At 40.8% G+C, this 20445-nt stretch overlaps 2 protein-coding genes and 6 non-coding genes across 8 annotated transcripts; all 8 read right to left on the bottom strand.

The window, feature by feature from the left end:
- Positions 1–3322: 3322 nt before the first annotated feature.
- On the bottom strand, positions 3323–7337 carry LOC141760479 (serine protease FAM111A-like). The gene is made up of 4 exons (XM_074623336.1): positions 7278–7337; positions 6882–6970; positions 6459–6512; positions 3323–6361 (listed from the first exon to the last, which is right to left on the bottom strand). The coding sequence occupies exons 2-4, from the start codon at positions 6954–6956 to the stop codon at positions 4460–4462; spliced, it is 2031 nt and encodes a 676-aa protein (XP_074479437.1). The 5' UTR covers positions 6957–6970; positions 7278–7337; the 3' UTR covers positions 3323–4459.
- A 565-nt stretch (positions 7338–7902) lies between these two features.
- On the bottom strand, positions 7903–14784 carry rnf175 (ring finger protein 175). Its single transcript, XM_074623338.1, has 9 exons — positions 14609–14784; positions 14280–14317; positions 13955–14096; positions 13008–13162; positions 12808–12915; positions 11756–11876; positions 11143–11276; positions 10600–10701; positions 7903–10215 (listed from the first exon to the last, which is right to left on the bottom strand). Exons 1-9 carry the CDS (start codon positions 14627–14629, stop codon positions 10095–10097), a joined length of 942 nt encoding a protein of 313 aa, XP_074479439.1. The 5' UTR covers positions 14630–14784; the 3' UTR covers positions 7903–10094.
- A 1732-nt stretch (positions 14785–16516) lies between these two features.
- Positions 16517–16610, bottom strand: LOC141761420 (small nucleolar RNA SNORD14). Its single transcript, XR_012592564.1, has one exon. It is a non-coding gene; the product is annotated as a small nucleolar RNA SNORD14 (small nucleolar RNA).
- A 261-nt stretch (positions 16611–16871) lies between these two features.
- Positions 16872–16965, bottom strand: LOC141761414 (small nucleolar RNA SNORD14). Its single transcript, XR_012592559.1, has one exon. It is a non-coding gene; the product is annotated as a small nucleolar RNA SNORD14 (small nucleolar RNA).
- Positions 16966–17144: 179 nt separating this feature from the next.
- On the bottom strand, positions 17145–17238 carry LOC141761419 (small nucleolar RNA SNORD14). The gene has a single exon (XR_012592563.1). It is a non-coding gene; the product is annotated as a small nucleolar RNA SNORD14 (small nucleolar RNA).
- A 1633-nt stretch (positions 17239–18871) lies between these two features.
- LOC141761418 (small nucleolar RNA SNORD14) lies at positions 18872–18965 on the bottom strand. The gene has a single exon (XR_012592562.1). It is a non-coding gene; the product is annotated as a small nucleolar RNA SNORD14 (small nucleolar RNA).
- Positions 18966–19491: 526 nt separating this feature from the next.
- Positions 19492–19584, bottom strand: LOC141761421 (small nucleolar RNA SNORD14). Its single transcript, XR_012592565.1, has one exon. It is a non-coding gene; the product is annotated as a small nucleolar RNA SNORD14 (small nucleolar RNA).
- Positions 19585–20337: 753 nt separating this feature from the next.
- Positions 20338–20431, bottom strand: LOC141761415 (small nucleolar RNA SNORD14). Its single transcript, XR_012592560.1, has one exon. It is a non-coding gene; the product is annotated as a small nucleolar RNA SNORD14 (small nucleolar RNA).
- Positions 20432–20445: the final 14 nt, after the last annotated feature.

The following is a 20445-nucleotide window of genomic DNA, read 5'->3' as shown; positions in this document are numbered from 1 at the left end:
TAAGGACTATTCAAGTGTTGATTTACCTCAAAATAATTGATCCTCTGAGTTACAGACGTCTCTTTCCCAATGTAAGTCTATGGGGGAAAGTCTTTTTGGGCCCAATGGCGTCACGTGACGGACACAGAAGTTGTAGTACCGCCGTTTGGCCACTAAGGAAATTGGCATCAGCGACCGGCGCTCCTCCTGGGGGGGGGCTTGGTTGCGGTGCGCTCCCCGTGATCTCAATCATTTAGTGTGAGGTGGTCATAAAACTCAGTCCAAGCTGTCTCTAGTCAGTCTTTTTCTCAAGTTTAATATTATCCTAAGTTCAATGACGCGAACGTTGTCAAGAACCAATTGGAGCGCTCTCTCCAGCACCAAACAGGAAGCAGCCAACGGCGTTAGAAAGTAATCATGGAGGAACTGGTGGCAGTTGTGGAGTGAACAAGACGTGTCGTCTCATTCGTACCACGAAAGAGTTGAGAGGGAAAAAAGCTGCAGTGAGTATGCTATATGCTATAGCTAGCTAGCTAACCACTATCGCAAACGGTGCAACTTGCAAGCTAACGTTAGCTACTGGAATGTTTGCTATTGGCCTACGAGCTGAAACACACAGTTAGCTCGTAGGTTGATAGCAAACATTCCAGTAGCTAATGCTAGCTTGCAAATAGCCCCATTCGGGACAAGCCCCCCCCCCAGGAAGAGCGCCAGTCGTTGATGCCAATTTTCGTAGTGGCCAAACGGCGGTACTACAACTTTTTGGGCCCAAAAATACTTTTTCCCATACACTTACATTGGGAACGACGACGCCGAATCCAGAGTTATTTTCCTTCCTCCGTTCATGTGAATGAGACCCAGGACGAGGGCTGGGAGGCGGAGTTAGTAAGCACTTTAACATAAAATATGTTAAAGAGCACCTCCCCAACTAGCTTTCTGAAACCGACAATATAAATATACAACTCGTCAAATACGGCATCGGAGATTGATACACGGTGTACCCCTCTTGTACTTTTGGACGGACCAGGGATGGCGTGTCAATATATGCTCGTTACATGTATAGTATCCTTTCAAAATAAACTCCCGTTTTCACAGGAACTTCACTGACTAGCGACTCACATGACTCACAGGACTGACGATACCGATGAGTCACGTGACTAACAAATGACGGGACAAAATAACGTTACTTTCCCTTAAAGGTACTTGTCGACTATCCGTCTCGTGCTGGTATTTAGCCTTGGATGGAGTTTACCACGCGCTTTGGGCTGCATTCCCAAACAACCGACTCTGTGAAGACCGGACCTTGATCAGTAGGACTCAGGCCCCCAAACGACACCGTGCAAGCGGTGGGTTTACATTGGAGTCAGTTGAAAGCCCGGGTTGTCACATGCTGTCGATAAAGGGTGCCTTCGTGCGTCAGTTTCCGATGCTGAGGGGCGCTGACCAATCGGCGATGTTTGATGAGTCGGGAGTGAGACCGGGTTGAATTACCAGGTTTGGTCACCTCCCATGTGTTCCTGTTTTTCGTTATCTTTGTCAAACTTTTGTAGCTTCAACGCTTTGATGAACTCAAATGATATTTTGCAAGTGTTTGTTTAAATGACAATTCAAAATAAAGAGTTTGGTGATAAATATAGTTTGTATAACACACATTACATTGTCTCATTTTAAATTGTACATAATCTTTTGATTCATTGAAAATTTGTCAAAAAATGTAATGCATTAAATATTTGTCCCTTTAAAGCAGGGTTTCAAAACCCAAAGCAACAAGATTGACAAAATAAAAATGCATCTCCAAATCAATCAATATCATCCTTTGTAATAAGCTTTAATCATGTTTCCTTTGGTAGTAAGAAATGTCAAAGACTTTCAACTATAAGTGAAGAAGATGTGCTGCAGCTTCTTTTGCTGGTAGTGTGGTGAAAAGGCCACTTAGGGGAGCTGTTGGTTTGGGATTTCTGCTACAACCTGAGGACGGTTCAGTAGAAGTGAAACTGATTTCTGCTACAACCTGAGGACGGTTCAGTAGAAGTGAAACTGATTCTGGCAACAGTAAACAGCTTCAGCACTTAAATGAAGTCAGGAAAAGTAACAGCAGTAATGAGGAACATGTTTTAAGTTTTAAATCCTCCCAGTTGTAAACCTACTGCTGCAATTCACATTTTTGCTTAGTCTATGTTCAAGCTTTTATGAAATACAATACAAGAGGACATACTATATATGCTGTACATGGGTGTTTCTGCAACTACGTGCATTTTTAAGTACCAGCAATTTGTTAAAATGTGCAGTGCAGTGTTTGATAAATATATACACAATGTAATGTGATTTAATACAAATGTATGGAACATTTTATGGGTCCAAACACAACTTTTTGGTGGTCTCAATGTTGAGATACATAAAATGAGCTAATTCAATATTAATCATGAATAAATTCAGTATTAATCATATACACATTACTCTACACCATATTAACATTAGTTTGTTGGTTTACTAATCATTTATATGATTTTTGTTTTTATCAAAATGCATCAGTACAACACTTCTGAGTCCTTACTGTGACACTGAACAGATACCTTAAAAAGTTCTTTTCAAAGCCAAACAAATCTAGTTTCCATGGAAACAGAAGTTAGCAGGTGAGCACATGGATGACGTAGGTGACCCGACTAGATCAATAAAAACAAGGTTAACATGACCTTTTCTTCTTCTTCTTACCATACAGCTCAGTAACATTTAAAAAATAACTTAATATTACTGTTGAATTCATGAACATTAGATGCTAAGAGTCAAAGCTAACGTAGCAGACCTCGCTAGCTGGCATTTATCTGCAATATTGGCAAAAATAAAGTCCCATAAAGACATTAGATATTAGAATTGCAATATCTGTCATAAAAAACCCAACATATTTTATATTTATTTTGTGTATGAATTACTGTCTACATTTTTAAGTGGCATAGAGAAAATCATGAAATCCTCTATTTTTTAGAAAATGTTAATGTTTACAATGATGCACAAAGCTTGATGGAAATTAATCTAAATGTCTTCAAAATATTATAGAAGTTAACAAAGAGAAAATGTATAAAGTTAACATTACTGTAAGGACATTTGGTAAGAACACGGGATGAAAACCATAAAATCTAAATTCATAGAGGTGGATTTTTCAACAGTGACCGTAGTTGCAGAAAAGCCATATATGGAAGACCAACTTACCAAACACAAAGTGGGTTGAAAGAAAAAGCGATCACAAAGATTTAAGGCTTCAGTTTGCTTCAAACGAAGCTTGTTGGATGATCAAACAGTGTCTGAAACGTCCCCTAATCCCCCTAAATCAGTGACAGGAAACACATTTTTGAAGAGAACAAGTTTAATATAATAAAAGGAGAATACATGTGAAAGTCATACGGCTAATAAGGTAAAGTCACAGGCAAGTCAACAGTAGATGGTTCTAATTACAGTACACATTGTCTTTGCACAGCACACCAACCTGCCTACAAACATTCCTCTTCATAGCAATGAGAACACAAAGCTCATTACATGCTTGGTATATGGGATTACATGAATAAGATAACACAAATTAAAAAACACACAAAGGTAAAAATGAAGGTAAAACCTTCTTTTCTCATATCAAATCTCTTCTAACAGCTTGAACACCCTTAAAGTGAACATTCTGTTCTTTAACTCTCATTTTTTAGGCAAGACGCCTCTTATTCGTTCTTTCACATCACAAACATCACACTGTAAAATATAATGAACCAAGGATAAGATAACAAAAGTTAAGTAATTCAATTATAAATGATGAATGAGCTAAATGAAATGAAATACAAATGATTAAATGATTACATGATTAAATGATTACATGATTAAATGATTACATGGTTAGATGATTACACCAAGAGGTGGTTAAAAATCACAAAGAGAATATATGATATGAATGATACTATCATGATTGCTGCAATGAATTCATTCATGACAGTTTAAAGAAACAAGTTGTCTTAGTTTTCTTCTGACAGCTCCCTGCCAGTGCACTTTTCTTTTTGGAGATCTTTCCTTCTTAGTTACTTTATTTGTTTTTGGTCTTTTTAGGCATTTTTGTTTAATCAATAACCCCATTCAATTATATCAATTAGGCCACATCGAGTTGCACACTTTCTCCTATTCTTTCAGCAGTACCAAACCACGAAAGTGGACCGCTGTTTAACGCGAGTAACGTTAGCATTCAGGGAGTAGTTTTGAGTTTTGTAATTGTTGTTGGAAAAAGTAACGACGACGGTTTCGGTGAGTTTTATTTTGTTTGAATGAAGAGGTTTTACGACGCTCCGCCACTAGAACAGCTGCTCTCAACATAAATACACGTGGATGATGACACAAGTGTACTCGGGTATGGACCAACTTTACTCATGTGAAACCTGAGCGGCGGGGGACTGGGGAGGGGGGCAATCGTACTCTGGCATGGTACGGATCAATCATGCCTAATAAAATGCCCTTAATCAGTAATCATTGACTCACCGGAGTCTGAGTCCTCATCACAGTCAGCTGGCTCTGCCTTGACTACAACGCTCCTTAACAGCGCCTCATATCTGCTTCCCTTCAACTCAGACTCAAAGACCTTTTCTAGTTCTGAGTTTCCCTTCGCTTCCTCTCCAACTCTCTTCAACAGACTCTGCACATTTTCTCTTTCCTTCATCATTCTCACAAAGTGTTCAAATATGGTAAGCACAGGTTGGGCGTACTCTATCACACTCTTTGTGTCGGAATGGACCCTGTAGACAAATCCTGCGGTGTGCAAACCAAACACATTGCCATGAGCATCAAACACTGGAGAGCCAGAAGCACCGTGGTGCATGGAAGTGTTGTAGGTTGTTACTTTGTCTGCTCTACATCCACCCATCATTATGCTTTCAATGCCTTGCTCTTTAAGCTCAATGATTGTGTGGATAACGAAACGTTTGTCTTTGTATGAATGAAAATGATCATTGGCAGCCTGCTCCCTATTCTCTTTCTCAATGATACATGTAGGATCTATTTTTTTCACTTCTCCTGCTGGGTGACCAATAAGACAGGCTTCACCAGTCGTAGGTGCTTCACCAAATCTCTTCATGAGCCCTGGTGGTAGGCCTACTTTCATTTTATTTGTTTGTTTTGATTGCTTCCGGCTCTTAAGGTCGAGCTCTAGTATGGCATAATCAAGCTCACCCTCACTGTAGCAGACCTCACGGTGAGCTTGGAAGTAGTAGTAATTCATGTCGGGCTCAGGTTTGTCATAGTTAAAGAAAACATACACATTTATACCCGGCTTCAGCTTTTCACCTTCAATACAATCTGTCAATAGATGTGCATTAGTCAAGATGAAGTTGTCAAACAGCACAAAGCCCGTCGCCTCACAAACATTCTGAACAACCACTTTGCAAACTGACTTGCCCAGTTTTATCATCTTCCCGAGTCTGTGAACTTCACTGAACAATCGCTGGATCTTTCCAAAGTTTTCCTTCTTCAGGTCCAGAGCTGTCTGATAAGATTTAGCAGGGAATATAATCTCCATCCATTTTCGGTCCAGATCTCTCTGAATAGAATCCTCACGGAATCTACTCTCCATCCATTCTTTCAGACTTGGAAACTGCTGACGCAGTTCTTCATAAATCTCCTCATCGCTGAGTTTGCTGTCTTTCTCTTTCGTTGCTGCTCCGACACTGATTCCTTTCTGCTCTATTACATGATTGAGTGGCTCTATGTCAGGATAACGCTTCTGTGGTGGATTTTTTGATGCACCTGGCTTTTCCTGCTGTATTTCATCATTTTTTCTCTTCCTCTTCGGAAGACATATCTTGAACTCTTTTTCATTCAGGTTGTCAACCTTTTGTGTGCGTTCAGTGCGACGGCCTCGATTCTCATTGTCAGACAGATAAAAGCTGCCGAGATCATCGATGAAGCGAGAGTCTCTTTTCAGAGCCTCCTCTACAGTCATCCCCTTCTCCCCATAAACACACAGATACTTGAACTTCTTGAGAGCAGCATTGTTTCTAAAAAGCTTCTTCTGTTTGGTGTCTACCCCTCCCACTGTTTCAATGTAGAAGACAGAATACTCGTCTCTTGGTTGTATTGTTTTGTCTTGTTGGTCTTGAACTGCCTCAACCTCTTTTGATTCATGTGATAAGATCAGAGACTCACCTTCCTTGATACAAGAACAAGGGAAATGTGTTGGAATGATATACTTCTTATCCTCTTTACCCAGCTGAATCACAATGTTTTTATCTGAATACTTCATCTCCTTATATTTTTCAGTTGATTTGATTGCCTCCAGCACCGTGCGAGGTTGATCACAGTCAATCGTGTATTCATTGAGGTCAGTTGAACTGAAGATCACTTGGAAGCGATGTAAATGTCCGTCCTGCAGGAAACCAGTGAGAAAATAAAAGTTACATGTCCTTGTTGATGTAATAAAACCGAAGACTTTCTGTGCATGCAGTATATCACAGTCTACTCACCATGGAATCACCATCGTTCTCCTCCTTCACTCTCCCTCGGCTGCGTGTAACAATCTGTAAAATGAGAAGAGGAATTAGATTTACTGTTGTAGAAACAATCAGCCTCATTCATGAAATGTTTGATCTTAAAGAGGTACCCTGTGGAACACTGGACCATATTGTCATTGATGTTTTTTTATCTGGTGTGGACTCAAGCAGTAATAGGCGACTCAAAGTAAACACAAAATGAATCCGATAATGGAAAGGTGTGTTGCAACAACATTTCAAACATTGTCACCCTAAAGCTGGGAATACACTTTATGATTTTAGCCCGTTTCTGGACCCAATTTCAGCTTTATTGTGTAAGTGAAGGGAGGCAATTGTTTTGTGACACAGCCGTAAGACATTGATAAGCTGCTAAAATATCAAATATCACAAGCTCACCTGAGGGCCTGTAGCTCTACCCGGCTGAGCTCTGCTTGTAGCTCCACCTGTAGCTCCGCATGGCTCTTGCTCCATGGTGCCAGGACTGTCTGATAAAACGATGCACGGCATTCACAAACAAACACATCAGTTTATATATATATATATATTTATAAAACTAGGCAGAGGTGAGCCCAATCAGCACAACAGTGCTCCTATAACTAGGAGGGGAGGCGGAAGGCGTAGTACGACAGAACTTCTTTTTTTGGAAACTTGAGCAAATTCAAGAAAATGTTATTCTATATTTTACCAGATTTTAAAACAGTTGTGTTTTATCCATATAGTCCCCTAATTTAAATCATATTTTAAAACACAAGACCATACTGTATATGTAAAGAAAGAATCTGGGTTTCTTACCTCGACTTTAGTCGACTGGCTCTGAAGAAGACAGGAAGTGAAGTGACCCGCTCTCTACACTGGGCGTGTAATTCATTCCAGTTGTTCATTTTGTTAACCCTTCACACTCACAGTGTTACACCAAGACCCAGTATTCCTAAACAAGTCAATATTTCATTTAACATTTCAACAGTTTACACCAAACTGGTTAACTATATATAGTGAATATGTGTTAGAAGAATCTCCCAGAAGACCATTTTACTTTAATGTCTGCTTTAACTGAAACCTTCAGATTATCAATACAAAATATAAATAAACTAATAAATGATGTTGTATTGTCATGGATTAAGCTACCCAGCAGTAACCATGTTATGATCTGAGCATATTGTTTTATGCTAAATGTAGTACCTGTGAGGGTTTCTGGACAATATCTGTCATTGTTTTGTTAATTGATTTCCAATAATAAATATATACATACATTTACATAAAGCAGCATATTTGTCCACTCCCATGTTGATAAGAGGATTAAATACTTAACAAATCTCCCTTAAAGGTACATTTTGAACAGATAAAAACGTGCGATTAATCACGATTAACTGTTTAAATCGATTGACGGCTCTAATTAATACATATTCTGACACACTGATGAGGTTTTATAAATATTTAATAAATACAAAGTTAATATCAGCAGCATAACAAAAGCGATGTTGATTCGATTTGGCAAAAGAAAGCTTTCTTTTTGAAAACCTGATACTTAAATCAGTTCCCGATGGGAAGTCTGAGTGATAACGAGTCTCGTTCAGAAACATTATTGACATTCTGGCAAGATGCTACAATAAGTTAGCATCAACTTTAGCTTCATACAAACTAAAACACAAGTTACATGAAATGTAAACAGGTTATGTAACACAACTAATCGGACTTGAACTTTTGCAATTAATTCGATCCACAGATCAAGTCTTAAAAAGTCGTGTTTTGGCGATTTCTCTGTCGCAGACATGTTTCCAACGTCAGAATAAAATCACGAGAGTTTTGCTAGAGTAGCATCCATGGATGTATTAAGAGAACTGGATACAGCGTTGGAGGCGGGGCCCCGTTCATTCCTATGAAAGCTGCTCAGTGGTGCATGAAGCTAAAATGACTGGACTTCCGAGTGGAAAAGTACCCGGATCTTCTGCATCCATTGGGCCCATGGAGCAGGCGCAGTAGCATCCGCTCGGTAACGGGGATTCGGCTATTAGTGCAATTTTCAACATTTAGGACCTGATGATTTAAATAAGGACTATTCAAGTGCTGATTTAGCTAAAAAATAAATGATCCTCTGAGTTACAGACGTCTCTTTCCCAATGTAAGTCTATGGGGGAAAGTCTTTTTGGGCCCAATGGCGTCACGTGACGGACACAGAAGTTGTAGTACCGCCGTTTGGCCACTAAGAAAATTGGCATCAGCGACCGGCGCTCTTCCTGGGGGGGCTTGGTTGCGGCGCGCTCCCCGTGATCTCGATCATTTAGTATGAGGTGGTCATAAAACTCAGTCCAAGCTGTCTCAAGTCAGTCTTTTTCTCAAGTTTAATATTATCCTAAGTTCAATGACGCGAACATTGTCAACAACCAATAGGACGCGCTCTCTCCAGCACCAAACAACTGGAATGTTTGCTATTAGCCTACGAGCTGAAACACACAGTTAACTCGTAGGTTGATAGCAAACATTCCAGTAGCTAATGCTAGCTTGCAAGTAGCCCCATTCGGGACAAGCCCCCCCAGGAAGAGCGCCAGTCGTTGATGCCAATTTTCGTAGTGGCCAAACGGCGGTACTACAACTTTTTGGGCCCAAAAATACTTTTTCCCATAGACTTACATTGGGAACGACACCGCCGAATCCAGAGTTATTTTCCTTCCTCCGTTCATGTGAATGAGACCCAGGACGAGGGCTGGGAGGCGGAGTTAGTAAGCCGTGATGGCTGTAACCACGTGACCGAGCGGACGCTACTGCGCCTGCTCCACGGGCCCAATGGATGCAGAAGATCGCCGGAAGATTCGGGTACTTTTTCGGTCGTAAATCGAGCCATGTTGGCATCATGCGCCACTGTATCCCTGTATCCAGTTCTCCTAATACAGCCATGATTTGGGACAGCGGTTAGCTGGCCAGCTAGCTATAGCTATACTCACCGGGGATTTAAGGGCTGCAGCAATTTCTGTCCACTTCTTCCTCAACAGGTTTTCTTACAAATTTCCACCAGGAGCAGGATGTGACATCATCTCTAAAGGAATCTAGTCTTGTAACTAGTGACCCTGCAAGATCCCCAGGCTTTGCAAAATATTAAAGTCTGTGGACTTGAGACACCTCGTCTTTAGATGTGAGACGGTGTCAGACTTGAGTCTTTTCAAAGTCTCCGAGTGTATGGCAGGCATTAGTGGTTCCAGCAGAACCAGCAGTGAGCAAACAAACTATGAAAACGGTTTAAAAAGGCATTTTGATGATACAGTACCAAGTAAAGCAATGATTTATCACAATAAAAACAACATGCATGGCGTTTCCATTTCCAAGTTCCAAACTCGACGTATCTTTCTCGTTTCGAAACGATCAAATACTGGATCTGTGCTTGAATGTAAGTCGCCAGCAGTTTTGGCATCACGGCGTCCTCCGCACACACAGAGACCCAGACCTCCTGGGATCAGTCTGCAGGAAACTGTGCAAGCGTTCAGTCCAACATGTGCTGAGGAAACAAAGAAGCAGCCTGAATCAGGTCCTTGTAGCGCCGACTTTGACAGTTTGCGGGTTTCAGCACTTTTTCCCCCACGACTCCAGGACGTACTCGCGGCGGTGTTCTTCAGGGCTCTACTCGAGGCCTAGGGAGAAGTTAATCCCGTGGACGATACCGATGATGATGGGTTGCCAGGCAACCAGGTATCTGAGCCAATCGAGCAGCTGCCCGTACAAGATGTGCGTCTTCTCCCAGCTGGCGAGACATGAAGGAATTAAGGAGAAGCGCTCAGATAGACGAGAGGTGATGCCTGTTTGCTGTGTAAAGTCCTGCGGAAAAAATGCATCTTGCACCTTATACTAAAATTAAAGAGGGTGCACATTATGCAACAGGCAATATTAAAGCTGTGTTAACTTAGCTGACGTTACTTGTTTCTAATGTAACATTCTTAAATCGGAATATATGACGGCCCAATCATGTCTTTGTTGCACTGGATGCACGTTTAGAGTCAGCCAGAAGATCCAACAGGTCAAAACAGGAGATCACGTGACCTTTATGAGTCCTAAAAACTTCAAAACACCACGACGAGTGTAAAGAACACATCCCTCAGCCGACCGCATGGGGACAGCAAAAGGATACGGGTTGTTCATCATCCTCTTCAAGTCAACCTTCTCGTTGCAGTACGGACACGTCTGCTTCTTACCCACGATGCACCAGCCGCGGATGCAGAACTCGTGGAAACTGAAGGGGTGGGGCAAGTTAAGGAAGAAATACTGAAAAGACAACAACTTAATATTAGTGTTCCTACTGTGGAAGACACACATCAGTATTTTTAGGCAGGTTATGGGACGCTCCGCTGCACTCGCGCTCAGCTCCGCTGCACTCGCGCTCAGCTCCGCCACTGCTGCACTCGCGCTCTGCCGCTGCTGCACTCGCGCTCAGCTCCGTCGCTGCTGCACTCGCGCTCAGCTCCGCTGCACTCGCGCTCAGCTCCGCTGCACTCGCGCTCAGCTCCGCCGCTGCTGCACTCGCGCTCCGCCGCTGCTGCACTCGCGCTCAGCTCCGCTGCACTCGCGCTCAGCTCCGCCGCTGCTGCACTCGCGCTCCTCGCCGCTGCTGCACTCGCGCTCTGCGCCGCTGCTGTCCCTTTCTCCAGCTGGGATCAGCTGAGCTTTAGGATACATGTGTCCACAGGAGAGCTGGTAGGTGTCTTCTATAAATCCTTCCTCCTCCACGTCCACCAGGATCCTCTGACCGCACACCGCGCAGATGTCGTTGGTCAGGCTCCTGCTGGGCATGCCTCCCTTGTTGTAGTACTGAAAACACACACAAACAAACAACTACACGTACTGTACGTCCACATGTTTCCACTGTAATTCATATTAATATCTTGCTTTGATTTTGGGATAATGATCCTTAAAAATAAGTGATTTGGGAGCTGAAAAGAGAAAGTATAATACAAGTTGAGTTAGTTTTTATTAATCTTATATTTGTTTACATTTTGGCAAGTAAGCAGCATTAAAAGTATGCCGAATGAGCCATGATCAGCTCCTGTTTGCAGTGAACACATGGATGTACAGACATCTATCACTGGATTACTGTGATGCTGAAGAAAACTTAAAAACGTGAAGATTCTCTAGCAAGTTCTGCAGTGGTAAGGAGCGTCTTTATTCTGTGATCTCCAGGTGGATATTTGGACGTCTATATACTCGTTGGACATCGGAGATAATGATATCCTCGGGAAGTGTAAGTCACTCTCTAGTGTTGAAACATGAAGTCATTTTTCATGTCCTACCCCGATCGTAGAAGCCATGTAGTCAGAGCAGATTTCAGCAAAGTCTCTGCCCATGACGCCGTAGTAAAGGCCGTAAAACAGCATGATCACACCCACGTCCATGGAGTCCTCCGCCTTGATCCTGCACAAACACAGACAGAAAGATCACTGGACATTATTATTATAACCTGTACTTTCATTTTCAAGTGGGAATGGGTGATATGGACAAAATCTTCCATCACGATATAGGTCAATTGAATATCTCAATCTCTCATGGTAAAGATATTGTTGTACACTCAGCACTGTGTGTCACTGTTGTTCTAGTCATAAATCAGAATGAAGGAATTATTTAAAATTAATTGTTCTATAGTCTGATCCATCCATCCTCTGAATGCTCTAGGTCTCTAGTTTGATCCATCCATCCTCTGAATGCTCTAGGTCTCTAGTTTGATCCATCCATCCTCTGAATGCTCTAGGTCTCTAGTTTGATCCATCCATCCTCTGAATGCTCTAGGTCTCTAGTTTGATCCATCCATCCTCTGAATGCTCTAGGTCTCTAGTTTGATCCATCCATCCTCTGAATGCTCTAGGTCTCTAGTCTGATCCATCCATCCTCTGAATGCTCTAGGTCTCTAGTCTGATCCATCCATCCTCTGAATGCTCTAGGTCTCTAGTCTGATCCATCCATCCTCTGAATGCTCTAGGTCTCTAGTCTGATCCATCCATCCTCTGAATGCTCTAGGTCTCTAGTCTGATCCATCCATCCTCTGAATGCTCTAGGTCTCTAGTTTGTGGCTGTAGAGTTTCATGAGGCTGTGATTATCCTAGAGGTCACCACAGGTCATTTTATACAGTGAGGTCAATGAAATGTCTCCTATGGGGACTAACATTATCACACATGAATCCAGTTGGACTCATTGGATCCACCAGAGTCTCAGTTTTACAGTAATTCCAGACTGTTTAGGGACCCCAGGATGCAGAAATTAGGAGACAACACTGCATGTGATTATCATAAAGAGGGCTTCAGACAACGCTCTGGATGTTTGATCTACTGACCGTCGGCAGTGACTCACCTGAAGAAGACGTTGAAGCCGAACATGGTGAACATGATGGCCAGGTAGCCGAGGACGCCCACTGCGTAGCTCAGCTTGTAGATCAGCAGGAACCACTTATACACCATCCTGAAGAACACAGAAATAATACATAGGTGAATCGTCCCGGCCCTTTTGATGGTGTTTAAAAACGGCCCACACGTCTCAGCCATCAGTCTCACCTCGGCGTCCTGCAGGACAGCGGCTTGCGAGTGGCTCTGAAGATGACGTAGCTGGTGACGACGGAGAACATGCCCCACATGGACAGAAACCTCCACCAGTAGAGCTTGATGGTGAAGTAAAGAGGGACCACCCACATCTGGACAAGCGTCACCAGCTGAGGAGGACGAGACGGGATGGTTTATTACACTTATACAAACCCCCTTATTGTCAATATTTTTCAGTTTTTTAGACATTTTTCTGGACATTTTTGAATCTTTTTTTCAGACATTTTGAGTCTTTTTTTGGACATTGTTCTGACGTTTTTTTCTGACATTTTTCAGATATTTTTCTGCCTTTTTTTGGACATTGTTCTGACGTTTTTTTCTGACATTTTTCAGATATTTTTCTGCCTTTTTTTGGACATTTTTATGGCATTTTTTAGTCTTTTTTCAGACATTTTTGGTCTTTTTTTCAGAAATTGTTCTGACATTTTTCAGTCTTTATTCTGAATTGTTTTCTGCCTTTTTTGGGCATTTTTATGACATTTTTCAGTCTTGTTTTCAGAAATTGTTCTGACATTTTTCAGTCTTTATTCTGAATTGTTTTCTGCCTTTTTTGGGCATTTTTATGACATTTTTCAGTCTTGTTTTCAGACATTGTTTTGACATTTTTTTCAGATATTTATTCTGACATTTTTCTGCCTTTTTTGGACATTTTTGAGTCTTTTTTTGGACATTGTTCTGACATTTTTTAGGCTTTTCTTTGACATTTTCAGATATTTTTCTGAAATTTTTCTGCCTTTTTGGACATTTTTATGACATTTTTCCGTCATTTTTCAGTCTTTTTTTCAGACATTTTGTAGCCTTTTTCTGACATATTTTTCAGCCTTTTTCTAACATTTTTCTACCTATATCGCCTTTCCTTTCCTCGTCCACGTCTGTCGTTCCCCAACCCCTTCCCCACTCACATTGTAAGAGCGGTGGTGCCGCTGCTTCCACTGCACCAGGACTATCTGGGCCACCACCAGCGTGGCGATGAGGATCAGCACCATCTCTGCATGCATGGCCTCGTGACCCCTGTGCTTCACATGCAGACGCTCGTGCTGCACCCTGACCCCGACAGAGGACACACACATATATATAAAGATAAAGTGGTGTTGAGGGAGAAAGAAGCAGAGGACACAAGAGGGGAGGAGAGATGCATTACATTAGACATATTCCTGTATTTTTCACAACAATAATAAATGAGCATATTCTGGGTGTATAATGAGAAAAGAAACCTCTGCTACTCACTTCCAGTTGTCTCTGTGTGTCATCTTCAGCAGGTCGTCCTGTAACAGAGACAGAGACAGGGACAGAAATAGCATTTGTAGGTCTCACTGGACAGGTTTATGTAGGTTAATACAACTTATGATCTGAATGACCACTAACCCTTTAATAACATATTATAACACTAAAGAAATAAGCAGATCCTTGTCTTTAATAGCTCCTCTGTGTTGCCACGTCCCAACAGCTGCAGCAGCTGCATGCTGCATCAGCTGAGCGTTCACAGCTGGTTCACAGCTGATCAGCACATCAGCTGTTGTGTGAACAAGGTGAGTTATTAACTCCAGGTTACTCACCTGCGCGTGCACACCCGCCATTGCGTGTTTGTTTTTAATCCGTGCGAGCTAGCCTGCAAAACAAGAGGCAGGCTAGACCAGGCCAGGCTAGTCCAGCTCTGCTGTGAGCTGCAGCAGCAGCAGCTTCCTCCACTGAGCTGCTCATAGGCGGAGCGTGTATGGAAGGCAAAGAGGGTCAAAACTCTCACTGCGAGTAAATACAGATACTGGTATCTATAATACCACGGAGAGTTAGGGCCATCAAGTTATGACTTTATTCAGGTAATATCACTACATTTATTCTCATAAAGTTATGACTTTATTCTTGTAATATTACGACTTTTTTTTCTTAAAATTGTATGACTTTATTCTATTTAAATCATTTATTTTTCTCGTAACATTATGACTTTATTCTCGTAATATTAAGAATTTTTTTCTTAAAATTGTATCACTATATTTTAATTAAATCACTTTTTTTTGTAAAGTTATGACTTTATCCTCATAATATTACGTTTTTTTTTCTCATAAAGTTATGACTTTATTCTAATTAAATTACTTATTTTTCCTTGTAAAGTTCTGACTATATTCTCATATTAGGACTTTTTTTCCCGTAAAGTTATGACTTTATTCTCGTAATATTACGTTTTTTTTCTCATAAAGTTATGACTTTATTCTCATATTACGACTTTTTTTTCTTAAAATTGTATGACTTTGTTCTAATTAAATCACTTATTTTTTCTCGTAGTCATGACTTTATTCTCGTAATATTACGACTTTTATTGTAGGATGACTCTTTTGTTGTATGACTTTGTTCTGATTAAATTACAACTTTTTCCCATAAAGTTATGACTTTATTCTCGTAATATTAAGAATTTTTTTCTTAAAATCGTATGACTTTATTTTAATTAAATTTTTTTTTTTTAGTAAAGTTATGACTTTATCCTCCTAATATGACTTTTTTATTAAAATTGTGTCTTTATTCTAATTAAATTACTTTTTTTTTGTAAAGTTATGACTTTATTCTCGTAATATGAAGAATTTTTTCTTAAAATTGTATGACTTTATTTTAATTAAATTTTTTTCTTGTAGTCATGACTATTCTCATAATAGAACTTTTTTTCCCGTAAAGCTATGACTTTATTCTCGTAATATTACGACTCTTTTATTGTAGGATGACTCTTGTTGAATGACTTTATTCTAATTAAATCATTTTTTTCCCGTAGTTATGACTTTATCCTCGTAATATTACGACTTTTCTTAAAATTGTCTGTCTTTATTCTAATTAAATTACTTATTTTTCTTGTAACATTATGACTTTATTCTCATATTACATCTTTTTTTCTCATATTACAACTTTTATGTATGACTTTATTCTAATTAATGACTTATTTTTTCTCGACATGACTTTATTCTCATATTTTTTTTCTGTTATGACTTTATTCTCGTAATTACTTTTCTTGAAATAGTATGACTATTATTAAATTACAACTTTTATTCTCGTAATTAAGACTTTTCTTAAAATTGTATGACTTTATTCTCATTAAATTACGACTTTATTCTCGAAATCTCCCGATTTCCCCCCCCCCTCAATGTGGCCCTAACATTCAATAAAATGTGACCGTTGATGACAAACATCACTAGTGTGACTTCATCTTATTGGTATTTAAATGTTGGAGGATCACATTAGTTCAATGAAATCATTTTATGTGACATGCTGGGACAAAATCAAACAGATCAACGTCATCATTAACAGCTGGATGTTTTTATTTCTTTGTAAACAACAACAACTTGTGACGGTGTGAGAAGTCCTCGGTGACGAGAAGACGACGGCAGAGCAGCTGCTGGTTCACAGTCGACCTGCGGGACAAAAAGACAAACATCAGCTGACGGCCAAAACGTTGAGCCGACGGTCACGACTACAACTACAGCTCGCTCAGACATCCAAGGAAGGTTTGGACCATCTTCGGTCTGTTAGACCTCTGGAGGAAACTACGAATGGCAGGGAATAATGTCATCACAGCGACGAGACGTGAGCAGGATTAGCTGGATTTACAGTTCAGCTGCTGTCCTAAAAACATACACACCAGTTTCACAGGCTGTTGATCATCATCATCACCAGCTCTTCACCAGGTCTGCTGATTCAACACTGATGCACACGGCGGACGCGCCGTCACCACCACCGAGACCGTCACCCTGAGAGAGAGAGAGAGAGAGAGATGGAGATAAAAGTTAGTTCTGAAAGCATAAGAGATGTTAGGAGACACGTTAGATAGACTTCTACAGTTCGCTCAGACATCCAAGGAAGGTTTGGACCATCTTTGGTCTGTTAGACCTCTGGAGGAAACTACGAATGGCAGGGAATAATGTCATCACAGCGAACTGACACACGAAAATACATCGTTTACAAGTTACGTACCAGGCAAAACAAAATCACCACCGGTGACTGGAGGGAGAGAACACGACCAGCCGACACCGCCACCCTGAAAGGGACATGAAATAACAAGTTAGCTGTTAATCTAAAGACAGACAAAGATTAGTTTATACACTGCTTTTAAATTCGCTCAGACATCCAAGGAAGGTTTGGACCATCTTCGGTCTGTTAGACCTCTGGAGGAAACTACGAATGGCAGGGAATAATGTCATCACAGCGAACGGCCACACAAATACATCTCCTTCAGGAAGTAGTCAGACCCCTTCACTTTGTTATGTTGCAACCTTATGCTAAAAATAAAATTACTTTTTTTCCTTTAAACTCAATACACAACGACAAGTTCATTAAAAAAGGAAAAACTGAAATATCACATTTACTTAAGTATTCAGACCCTTCACTCAGTACTTAGTTGAAGCACCTTTGGCAGCGATCACAGCTTTGAGTCTTCTTGGGTATGATGCGACGAGCTTTGCACACCTGGATTTGGGAAGTTTCTGCCATTCTTCTCTGCAGATCCTCTCCAGCTCTGTCAGGTTGGATGGGGACCGTCGGTGCATAGCCATCTTCAGGTCTCTCCAGAGATGTTTGATTGTGTTCAAGTCAGGGCTCTGGCTGGGCCACTGAAGGACATTCACAGAGTTGTCCCTAAGCCACTCCTGCGTTGTCTTGGCTGTGTGCTTGGGGCCATTGTCCTGTTGGAAGGTGAACCTTCGGTCCAGTCTGAGGTCCTGAGCGCTCTGTCCAGGTTTTCATTAAGAATATCTCTGTACTTTGCTACGTTCAGCTTTCCCTTGATCCTGACCAGTCACCCAGTTACTGCTGCTGAAAAACACCCCCACAGCATGATGCTGCACCACCATGCTTCACCGTTGGGATGGTATTGGGCAGGTGATGAGCGGTGCCTGGTTTCCTACAGATATAATGCTTAGAATTGAGGCCAAACAGTTCAATGTTGATTTCATCAGACCAGAGAATCTGGTTTCTCACAGTCTGAGCGTCCTTTAGGTGCTTTTTTGCAAACTCCAAGCGAACTTTCATGTCCATCTGGCCACTCTGCCATAAAGCCCAGATCGGTGGAGTGTTGCAGTGATGGTTGTCTTACTGGGAGTTTCTCCCATCTCCACACAGGATCTCTGGAGCTCAGCCAGAGTGACCATCGGGTTCTTGGTCACCTCCCTTACGAAGGCCTTTCTCCCCCGATGCTCAGATTGGCCGGGCGGCCAGCTCTAGTGAGAGTCCGTCCCCAGATCTGTGCCTCGACACAATCCTGTCTCCGAGCTCTTCAGGCATTTCCTTCGACCTCATGGTTTGGTTTTTGCTCTGATATGCATTATCAGCTGTGAGACAGGTGTGCCTTTCCAAATCATGTCTTATCTGAATTTACCACAGATGGACTCCAGTCAAGGTGGAGAAACATCTCAAGATGATGGAGGGAAATGGGAGACACCTGAGCTCAACTTCAAGCGTCATAGTAAAGGGTCTGAATACTTATGTCAATGTGATATTTCAGTTTTTCCTTTTTAATAAAGTTACAAAAAAATTCTAAAATTCTGTTTCCACTTTGTCGTTGTGGTGTATCGAGTCTAGATTGATGAGGGGAAAGACTAATTTTATTGATTTTAGCATAAGGCTGCAACATAACTAAATGTGAAAACAAGTGAAGGGGTCTGACTACTTCCTGAAGGCACTGTACATCGTTTAAATATTACGTACCAGGCAACAATCACCACCACCGGTGACTGGAGGGAGAGAACACGACCAGCCGACACCGCCACCCTGAAAGGGACATGAAATAACGAGTTAGCTGTGAAGCTACAGACGGACAAAGATTATTTTAGTCACTGCTTTTAATTTCGCTCAGACATCCAAGGAAGGTTTGGACCATCTTCGGTCTGTTAGACCTCTGGAGGAAACTACGAATGGCAGGGAATAATGTCATCACAGCGAACGGCCACACACACACACACACACACACAAATATATCGTTTAAATATTACATACCAGGCAAAACAAAATCACCACCGGTGACAGGACGGAGAAAACACGACCAGCAGACACCGCCACCCTGAAAGTGACATGAAATAACAAGTTAGCTGTTAATCTAAAGAAGGACAGATTATTTTATTCACTGCTTTTAAATTCACTCAGACATCCACTTTATTTTAATTAAATTACAACTTTTTTCTCATAAAGTTGTGACTTTATTCTCGTAAGACTTTTTTTTCTTGGAATAATGTGAATTAGTCTAATAAAATTACTTATTTTTTATCATAAAGTTATGACTCTTATTAAGTTACAATTTTATTTTCGTAATACGACTTTTTCTTAAAATTGTATGACTTTAATCTAATTAAATTGTTATTTTTCTTGTAACATTATGACTTTTTTCTCAATTGTATGACCTTAGCCGACAGAAGCGAGTTATCTGTGAAGCTCCAGCAGGAAAAAGATTATTTTATTCACTGCTTTTAATTCGCTCAGACATCCAAGGAAGGTTTGGACCATCTTCGGTCGTCAGACCTCTGGAGGAAACTACGAATGGCAGGGAATAATGTCATCACAGCGAACTGTAGCAGTGGAGCTATTAATAAATAAAGCACATAACTGACCCGTAACATTCATCTCAGTAAACGGTGTTATAGTTGAGGACATGTATCGTCAACTAGAGCTGCAGCTAACCATTACTTTAATTATTATTAATTAATTTTATCCAAAAAAATGAATAGATTTTCAGTTTAACATCAGACATGATGAAGAAAAGCATAGAATAATATTTTTAAATCTTTGGCATTTTTTACTTCAAAAATTTAAGTTTCCAAATAATTTCCTGTAATCAAGTAATTGCTGCAGCAATTGTAATGTATTTTTCTTTTTTAAAAATTACATTTTTTTTTTATTAAACACAAGTTGTGATTCTCAGGTTGTAGCAGCTCAGTTTTAAAGCTAGATTGAAAATACTGGCATCATATGAAACTAGTAAACCTGATGAATCCATCGGTACCAGCCATGTCAGACTAGCTTGTCATGAAGGAGGTTAAATAACGCTCCAAACTTGGCGCTAAATTTTGGCGAGGAGAAACTGTCATTTTTTTAAAAAGGGGTTCCTTCACTTAAAGCAGCATGTTTGTTAAGAGTATTAAATACTTGACAAATCTCCCTTTAAGGTTCATTTAGAACAGATACACACCTAATGTACTTTATGGCCTTCAAAAGACTCCAGGTTCCAGATGTTCCCTTCACGTCCAGCCTGAAAAGTAAGATTTGACATTTAGTTATGATGCATATTTAAAAAGAAGGACTACATTTGTACTGTTCTCAGTCGCTCAGACATCCAAGGAAGGTTTGGGCCATCTTCGGTCTGTTAGACCTCTGGAGGAAACTACGAATGGCAGGGAATAATGTCATCACAGCGACGAGACGTGAGCAG

Source organism: Sebastes fasciatus, chromosome 22 (genome assembly GCF_043250625.1).
Source record: "Sebastes fasciatus isolate fSebFas1 chromosome 22, fSebFas1.pri, whole genome shotgun sequence".
Classification (NCBI taxonomy): Eukaryota; Metazoa; Chordata; class Actinopteri; order Perciformes; family Sebastidae; genus Sebastes; species Sebastes fasciatus.
Note: the sequence above shows the minus strand (reverse complement) of the source record. Positions and strands in the feature narration are given on the sequence as shown.

Bases quoted from the DNA above. Each gene is read 5' to 3' on its own strand.
- rnf175 (XM_074623338.1), bottom strand. From the start codon at position 14,629: ATGGCGGGTGTGCACGCGCAG. The intron at 14,318-14,608 runs GTGAGTAACCTG...TCTCTGTTACAG, and splicing joins TGGCGGGTGTGCACGCGCAG to GACGACCTGCTGAAGATGAC. The intron at 13,163-13,954 runs GTGAGTGGGGAA...CGTCCTCCTCAG, and splicing joins GGCACCACCGCTCTTACAAT to CTGGTGACGCTTGTCCAGAT.
- LOC141760479 (XM_074623336.1), bottom strand. From the start codon at position 6,956: ATGGAGCAAGAGCCATGCGGAGCTACAGGTGGAGCTACAAGCAGAGCT. The intron at 6,513-6,881 runs GTGAGCTTGTGA...CTCATTTTACAG, and splicing joins GTAGAGCTACAGGCCCTCAG to ATTGTTACACGCAGCCGAGG. The intron at 6,362-6,458 runs GTGAGTAGACTG...GGTTTCCTGCAG, and splicing joins AGAACGATGGTGATTCCATG to GACGGACATTTACATCGCTT.